This window comes from Corvus hawaiiensis, chromosome 1 (assembly GCF_020740725.1).
Source record: "Corvus hawaiiensis isolate bCorHaw1 chromosome 1, bCorHaw1.pri.cur, whole genome shotgun sequence".
NCBI classification, from domain to species: Eukaryota; Metazoa; Chordata; class Aves; order Passeriformes; family Corvidae; genus Corvus; species Corvus hawaiiensis.
This window is the reverse complement of record NC_063213.1, coordinates 48,401,560-48,410,141: the sequence shown is the minus strand read 5'-3', so window position 1 is coordinate 48,410,141 and position 8,582 is coordinate 48,401,560. Positions and strand designations below refer to the sequence as shown.

At 40.7% G+C, this 8,582-nt stretch overlaps 1 protein-coding gene across 3 annotated transcripts in view; it reads right to left on the bottom strand.

Moving 5' to 3' along the window:
• Positions 1–426: 426 nt before the first annotated feature.
• Positions 427–8,582, bottom strand: part of RAPGEF5 (Rap guanine nucleotide exchange factor 5) — a 159,499-nt gene continuing 151,343 nt past the window's right edge. For all 3 annotated transcript variants that reach the window (XM_048303609.1, XM_048303617.1, XM_048303627.1), the window contains 2 exons: positions 7,541–7,595; positions 427–4,158 (listed from right to left, as the gene is read on the bottom strand). In XM_048303609.1, the coding sequence (XP_048159566.1) occupies positions 4,040–4,158; positions 7,541–7,595 (174 nt within the window). In that variant the 3' untranslated portion in view covers positions 427–4,039. The remainder of the gene's footprint in view (positions 4,159–7,540; positions 7,596–8,582) is intronic.

Here is an 8,582-nt window from a genome sequence, read left to right as displayed (position 1 = left end):
GAGGAAGGAGAGGAAACAGCACCATCAGGGATGACTGATGACAGGGGAAAGCATTTGCTGTCCTCAGTAAGAGGATCAAGTGCCAATAAGCAGACTCCAGAGGATATGAAGACAGATTTACTCCTCCCCTCTCCCACAGAGACTTCTCATGGTAGCTCGAGGCCCCTCTTTGGCTGTGCTGTGATGACAGGGCACAGCTGAGGCCCCATTAACCTCATTCGTGCTTTGAAACATTGGTACCAGCACATCCCACTGACCTGAGACAGATGAGCAGCTCTGAAAGGGGTCAGGCTTGTGAGCCTCTGTGTGAGTCTGCATCCATCTCACAAATGCAGTGAGGGTCTGTGGAACTGAATGACTGGTAGTAAAATATTCCATATAGGAACAATAAGTACGTGTGATAGGCATAAAGGCACAGAAACCAGATTTCATTAAGGTAGTTTTTATATTTTGAAAAGCAATATTAAAAAACACTGGAAAATGCAAGATAAACGTAACAGTTGCTTCTACAAGTTTTAACCTTGTATTGCTTGGCCATTTTGACATATAAATTATTGCTTACTAGCTCTCATAAATACACAACACAATAATATGTACAGAGGCAAACAAGCATGAAATATGCAAAGGAAAACATTGGCAACATTGATTCTGGTAAATCAGATTATTTCATACTTACCAGGTCTCATGATGGTGGATAACTACTAGCTGTAGTCCCTGAGAAGTTAGGTAAATACCTTGATTTGGGGGTTTCTATTTTATTACTTTTAATGCAAGCTGACACCATTATGGCACTCAAGAGAGAACAGGCAGGTGTTCTTACCTCAGCTCATTTACTTCACCCAGTGTTTAACAGTGTATAAGATGACAATAAATAGGCTATGCAAATAAATATTACTCTGCTAAAATGTTTAGTATTTACATCTTTCTTTGTAATTTTACAGCAGCACACATCTTATTTCTGATAACACCCTTTCTTTTGCCACTGCTATGCAAATGAAATTTATTGCTATCCAAGATGATGCTGGAATCAAAAAGCTGTGTCAGAGAAACACCTAAATTTGTTGCCACAAAATCCCACATCAAAGAGGTATAAAGTGACACAGCTCCTTCCTTTGTTCTGTCTAATTACTCCTCCTAGGTACTAAAATAAAAGAGTATGCAGAGTATTTAACCCCAGGTGTGATTGCAGTAAGTGGAATTTACAAGATTTATAGATTTTATACCATGTAACCTCACTGCACTATTGAAGGATGTAAAAAAATCACACGATATCACCAGTGCTGGACCCTGGCAGAAGGCTGTATAGTGTTGCCCTTCCCTAACACAGGGTTTACTTTTACTTCTTCTCACAACCTCCACACCTTCAAACTGCTTGCCAGTCTGCAGCAAAGCTCTGCAATACTTCACCTGTGGAATGAAGACTCTGAAGGGCCTTTTTTAAAATTAGACATATTAGCTACAGGTTTGGGCTATTTACTTTTCCTTTATAGTAACAGGTCTAAGGCCCTATTTTCAACATTAAATTGATGCAGCCATGTTGGACCCTCCCACCTGAAACTTAAATCCAAGTTATACATGTCACTATAAAAACTAGTCTGTAAATCTGTGACTAGTTGTCTAATTAGTCACAGCACAGATAACAAGGTTAATGCTTGGCTGTGTGCCTTCAGACTGATTTTATGCCAGCTTCAAGGGGTAGACAACACCTGATTTAGTGTGAAATTACAGTGGTGCAGAAAGCCAACACCTCAGCTGCCTCGAAGCCTATTAGTATTAGTTAACTCATCCCTTTACTTCATTGTCAGTTGGCAGAGTGAGGAGTATTCCACATAGTTCTATCAGGCTTTCAAATCAAAGCCTCAGCACAGAGTCATCTTTCTTCTTCTTTTTTTTTTCCCCTTCTTTCATTTCCTTGTCTTTTATTCTTCTCCAACAGAGCTGCTGCTTCATCCACAGTAGCTACCAAAACTATCACAGAGCCAAATGCAGTGAAATCACAAACAGCCCCACCTTCTCACCCTGAATGCCTTTGAATGTTTCCTCTCCCACAGATTTCCAGAACAACTTTGTGGACTAGAGTGTTACACCACACGAGCTGAAGCATGCAGGCTGGTCTACATACAGGCTCCTAAAAATAATGCCACAGTAAAAAAAAAAATTCACAAGAGGGAGCTCAAAACCCAGGAAACCATCCAGGTAATTCAGCTAGGGTGGGAGTTCCAAATGCAGTAGCCCTAGGAAGAACTGCAAAAACGCAAGCAACAAATTGTATCCGTTTTTTTTTCTTACACTGCAAAAAGGAGCCCACCACAGCTAGTAACTTCATTTGAACAGTTTTGGTCTGTTTGCACAAAAGAGTTATTTACAATATGTGCAGTCACATCTACAGAAGAACATAGGAAATTTTTACTCCATGGCCAGCAAGAGTTTATTTTTTTTTTTCTTTTTACTGGGTAAAAAGAAGATTTTTTTTCTTAAAAAAAAACAACCAAACATATAGTATTTGATAATAACAAAGTACAAGCAAATACATTTCTGAAACATCTGTTTCCTTTACAATAGATCTATACAATATTTCACAGATGGGAAAACTGAATGCATTCTACAGATTCCCCCACAGACTACTTGTTAAAGCTGGTTTTTTTTTTTTAATCCCTTTAAACCAGAGATAACAGGATGATGAAGAGCATGCTACTTCAATATTCCCACATTTTAGTAAAAGAGCATTTTCTTGGAGGTCTTCCTCATGTGGAAAACATACAACAGAGATGGGCAAGCAATGCAATGTATCCTCCCTGCTCTGCAAAGGGACCATCACCGTGAGTCAGTGCACAAACACAGGCCAAAGAGCACTCTGCACGTTGCCTGAGGCATTCACTAGATCATTCCAGGGCAACTTCTTAGCACTGGAAACCAGGTGATGGTGGTGCTCGAGATGTAGGTCAGCTTAGACAAGACTTTAGAAATGCTGCCTCAGTACAGGTCCAGGTGCAGTACTTCTAGCTGCATGAGAATTGTCTAGGGAAGGACTGTGAAAGGGACAAAAGCAGTAAAGGGATCCTGATGGTGAGAGCCTGGTGTGTATGCAGGTAATTACACTGGTACCCTGTAAGGTGCACCCTTCTGTTCTTTAAAAACTAGAAGCATGTGCAAGTTAGGTGAGTTTTACTTGGTGAAATGGTATTTCCAGTGGGGGGAATTAGAAATGCAGATGGATCTAGGCATTTGCCTCTGAATAGATACCAAGGAGGCTGTAATCCAAACAGAAAACAAAACTCCTGCTATAGTAATTTATAACACATTAACTGCAGGAGCCAGTGCTAAATCTGAGATAACTGAAAAGGAAGAAAATAGCATGTTTTCAGTATACAAACAATTGTGTCCATAAATTGCAACAGAAGTGGATTGGCTCTTACAGTGTGTTTTATAAAGCATATTCTTAAAGGAGCCATAACAGAGTGAACGGTTTACTGCTGACCTCCACATCACAACACACTCGAGTTTCATCTGGTTGTTATATTCCCGTTCTAGGTTGCTCGCACATCTCAAATATGATGCTCCATTGGACTCATGGCAGCTGCACAGATTGCACATTATTTTTGGCAATAATACTTTGGCAGCCTTGAATTAGTGAGGTACATACTGTGGTGAACTGGGAATCAACCCCCTTGCGGCATGTTGCTTGCTGAAATGTTTTGTTGCTGTGACATGATGATTCCTTTCTTTCTAATACTGGCAGAATCTGCATTGAAAGCTACACTGGACCAAACAATATTTTCAGAGAAACCAAGCTCCTGAGCTCAAAGGAAACTGCTCCACTCCCTCAGGTCCCAGTGACCAGTGGGAATGGCACCAAGCTTGCCCTGCAACTCTGTGAGCAGCTCCTTTGCTGGCTCTTGCCTGATTTTCCTGTGCATGTTGTGTGAGCTACTGATAAAACTCAGTAAACTGTTCTCATATAGGGAAGCAACATGCTTGGCATAAACATTCACTTAATTCAAAGTGCTGCAGTTACAAGGTTATATGAAGCTGTGTAGGCTCACACTCGCGGCTCTATCCTGTGAGAGAGCTCAAACAGAGCTTGCTGGTTGTCGATGACATGCAGGTGGTGGACGTATGGCTTCAGCTCGTGATGCTCTTTCGAAGGAACTTCATTGCCTGCAAGACAGGAGAAAGGGGATGGATCAGAAAGCTGTGCCTTGCCTGCTTCTCTGTCCTGTGTCACAGAGTCACTGCTGTGCCACCTGTCAGGTGCTAGACAGCCACAGAAAAGACAGCCAGTAATCCAAAGGACTTGCTGTTTAAGTGCAATGCATGAGGTAACAGCTAGATAGAGAAAAGGGGAGAAGGAAAAAAGAAATAGGCAATTCTGGGCAGCCAGCATGCATAAAAGGAGGGGGACATGAGGACAGCAAGAAGCTGACTCTTGGGAAGAGGAAGATTTACTTCTGCTGGCAGTACAGGCAGTCCATCCCCTGTAAGGGTGGTTCAAGGTTTCCTTTGTGCTGCTCTGGCAGCACAGTGGGACCTTAAGCAGGGGTGGGCAACCCAGCCTGCAACTTTTTAAGAATTTTAACACAAGTCCACAAGACAGCAGGCCCTGGATGATTGTCTTCAGAGCCGGTGAAAGGTGGCAGCGCAGCAGATGGATACAAAAGCTCTTCAAAGCTGCTCTGACAGGCCCCTGCGTTTTGATCTGTTATGCTTTTGATTTCTGATCTAGTAACAGAGACAGGAGTCATGCTGTCATTTCATGGGAGTTTACGCAGCAAGAGGAATTAGCTGTGTAACAGGCAAACTGAAGGGTGGCCTGAATAGCAGTTGTTCTCTGTTACAAGATTTATGCTCAAAATGGGCTTGTGGGAACTCGCTGCCTGTGAAACCCTCCAGCATGGCTGGTACTAGCAGAAATTGAAAAAAGAAAGCCAAGCCCAAGACCCATCAAGACAGGCAGAGAAAGCAACATTGCTGACTGATGGCAAACAAGCAAAGGTTGGAAAGCTCAATTCATGTCCATGTCCTCAAGGACTTTTTAATAATATCACCATAAATTGAAAAAGAAAACCCTTCAAAATTGCCTGAATCAATCAGCTTAACTCACACACTTTTTCCCTCTCCTTTGTTTCATTATCATCCTTTTCTCCACACTCTCCAGCTATACAAGAAAGTTTCCAGGAATCACCAATCCCACTTGTTTCTGAAGACTGCTGCATGATGCTGTGTGGGTAACATGGGATGTGAATGCAGCCAGTTCTGCATGTGGTTGCTAAGGGGCTCCTGGGCAGCTGTTTTAAAGAGCTCTTGCACAGCAGCCATCTAACTTGAGCAATGTTGGAGAGAACAGGATAATGTGATAAATTTGTGCCAGGATACAGAGCTGACCTTTTTGTTCTGAGGGAATAGGATCCCAGCAGCTGTGCTGAATGTACTGAAAAACATTTGTATTTCTCATTAACACCTCAAATGACAAAAGCTTGAATTATGTTATTTTCTCAGGCTGCTTTTCCTCGCTTTGGAAATGCTATTATTTGTTTTCAGGATTTAGGATATAAATGTTATTTCCATTAAAAAGGCATTTCAGTCTTACTTGGAAGCTAACCAGTTTCTAACCCAGAAACACTTTGGCCTGCAAGCTTAATACACATGATACAGTTCATAAACAATAATAATATTCCTTGCTTAGTTTTGTTTGAATTCCTTCCTACAGTGAGATGCCTGCTGCTCTTAGGCCAATCTGGGAATTGATGCAGTAGAAAGATTCACATTCCTGAGAGCAAAATAAGCCCACTAAAAAAGGAAACTGTCCATAAAGTCTCAATAAATATTCAGTGAATTCATTTCATGCCTAAACGAATTTTAGGAAAAAAGAGTGCCTACAGGGATGTCAGTATAAGCTGCTTTTTAAATGCCAGCTTCACAATAAATCAAGTGTATGGTAAAACAAAATAACAATTGCCTACTTCAAACTACCAGATTATACGATAAATCTCAGGTATTAACCTTGGATTTATGCTGCAAGACTTACAAAATCACTTGGAAAAATAAAAAGGCAAAAACGAGATGAAAGTTGTTCAGGGAAGATGCAAAAAACCCTCATCTCACTGAAAGGAACCAGTGCTACTTTTCCTAATGTCAAATAGGAGACATTTTAACTTACAGAGGCATGGTTTAGATTAATCAGTATTTCCTTCAGTATCTGAAATTTTAAAAAGGCACATCTTGCTCCTTCCTCCCTTCTTCCTCTCTTACATACATTTACGTACATTTATATATATGTATTTGACTTACTCAAGAACCATAATACTGAGCAGTCTTTGTTTAAAAGTAATACTGTATGTACATGTGGTAATTCTACAGAACAAATGTTTAACAGAACTCTTAAAAGTACCTATTATTCTCCAAGGTACCTGTATTTATAATCAAATTTACTATTAATATTCTTTTTGTTGGGTTCAATGCTGACAGCTGCTGAAAAATCAGTGGAAAAAAGATATTATTCAAGTCTGTTTCCCCCAAGGCTGCAGCACAGTTCTGAACTTCTCTTTGAAAAAGAGGTTTTAGTGGCCTCAATAAACGACATGTTTAGTGGGTTTGGCTTAAAAACTGACTGCTTCCTAAAGTAGTTCTTGTGTCCCCTTCCTGTATCTAACATCTCTGCAGAGAATAAGAACACTGAGAAGGAGAAAAACAAGGTTTCTCCTCTATAAGCAGCAGAACAAAGACAGCTGAAGTTTTCTGGCATGGTCCCTTAGGGTTGGATTCTCTGGTGGCTAATAAGGCGGAAACAACAACAACAAAAATTTTAAAAAGCAAACAAAAAGAAGTCCTCTGTGCAGCTGAGGCACTCGCAATCATTGCCTTCAGCATAGATCCTCCTGTGTCTAAAGCAGGCACGGCTATATTTGCAGCCTCCCCTAGAAGAGGAAATAACCCCCTCATTTCTTCCTACTCAACCACTTTCACGAAACCCACAGGATCTTCATACCTTCAAGACTCCTACAGTTTCGTGAAATGTCCTTAAGAACCCCAAATAAGCAAACAATTGCTCTTGGTGTAGAGCTGAGTGAAAAGCTGTGGGGATGAGTACCATCTTTCAGCTACTGGAAGCCAAGGCAGCTGTGAATTCCTTACCAAAACACTCAGACTGGCAGGAGACTGAGCTAACTCGGTTATAGCTCGGAAAGGCAGGAACAGCAGCATATACCAGAGGCCTCCATCACTGAATGCAGCTGGCACAGATCTTACACAGGGTTTTGAAGAGATGGCAATTTTTGCAGGAAAGTAATTTATTAAAATTTGGAAGCTGTTCCAAGAAACATTTTGTAAACTAAAGCTTCCTCCAACTGCAGTTTTGGCTATGTTGAACTTCCAATAATGATGCCCTCTCTTGCCCTTCGGTAAAATAATTTTTGACCACATTCTGCTGCTGTAGTAAACCTGAGCAACTGGAAAGAAAACAGGGAAAAAAACCAAAACAAAAACCCAACAAACCCTCAAGGATGTACAAAGGCAAAATAAGTCAGAAATTTTGTCTACTCACCAAATTGGTTATTTCTGCAATGTCTCAATGACCGAACAGTATCTGCAATCATGTGCTGCAAAGACAAAATGAAAAACATCAGTGCAAAGAACTGAGACAGATTCTATCATTAGAAAAGCCTGAAAAATCTCCTTGCCCTACACTGTACAGCAAAAAGCAACTGTGGTAAGGTAGAAAATGAAGACAGCAGGAGAAACTTTGCTCTTTATCTTAGTGATACCATTTGATGAAACAGGGTTAGTCTAGATGTCTTATTGATATCACACAGATTAAATGAGAACAACTCCCTAGGAACTCAATGGAAAGTGGTAATGAAAAATAACCAAACAATTGCTCATTTTGGTTCCAGTGACTTTTATTAAACTGAAAGCCTACAGCAAGGAAGTCCTGTGGCTTGGGTGAATGCTTTGGAGTTCAATCCCAGCTTTAGTGCATTACCTAAGGTATTGTGTAGTCTGCAGCCTCTCCTTCTGTCTCCACAGGTTGTATAATTGGACTGTAAACCTCTTTGTGGCACAGACTACACCCCTTAGCGCATACTTGTGTAATGCCTACCACACTCAGGCACCAGTATCAGCTAGGCAGTTCTCTGCAGCCTAACCAGCACAAAAAAAAGGAGCCCATAATCTAAATGCTGCAGAGCAAGCACCCTGACATCTCCACAGGTATGTACCAAGTAAAACTGTCCTGTAGGTAGGGTATTTTAACAAAAACTGGTGCTTACAGGGATACTGGATGTTCACTTATATAAAGCAGAGGAAACAAAAGGTTTAAATTAATTTTCTCATTCAGGCTCAGGTCGTCCATTTACAAAAATTGGGATTATTCACTACAAATCAGTAGAGGGAACTTATTTCACTAGATACTACCCATACAGTTCTTAAGCCACTACTCTTTCAAAATTTGACTTTTTCTGAGGCAATTCCTCCCCATATCTAGTAAGTAACGGAAGCAAATTGCAGTTAACAGGAATGATGTGACAGCTCATGCAAACAGCTGATGATTCTTTCACATCTCCTTCAAAAATTATCAGAGGTGGAAA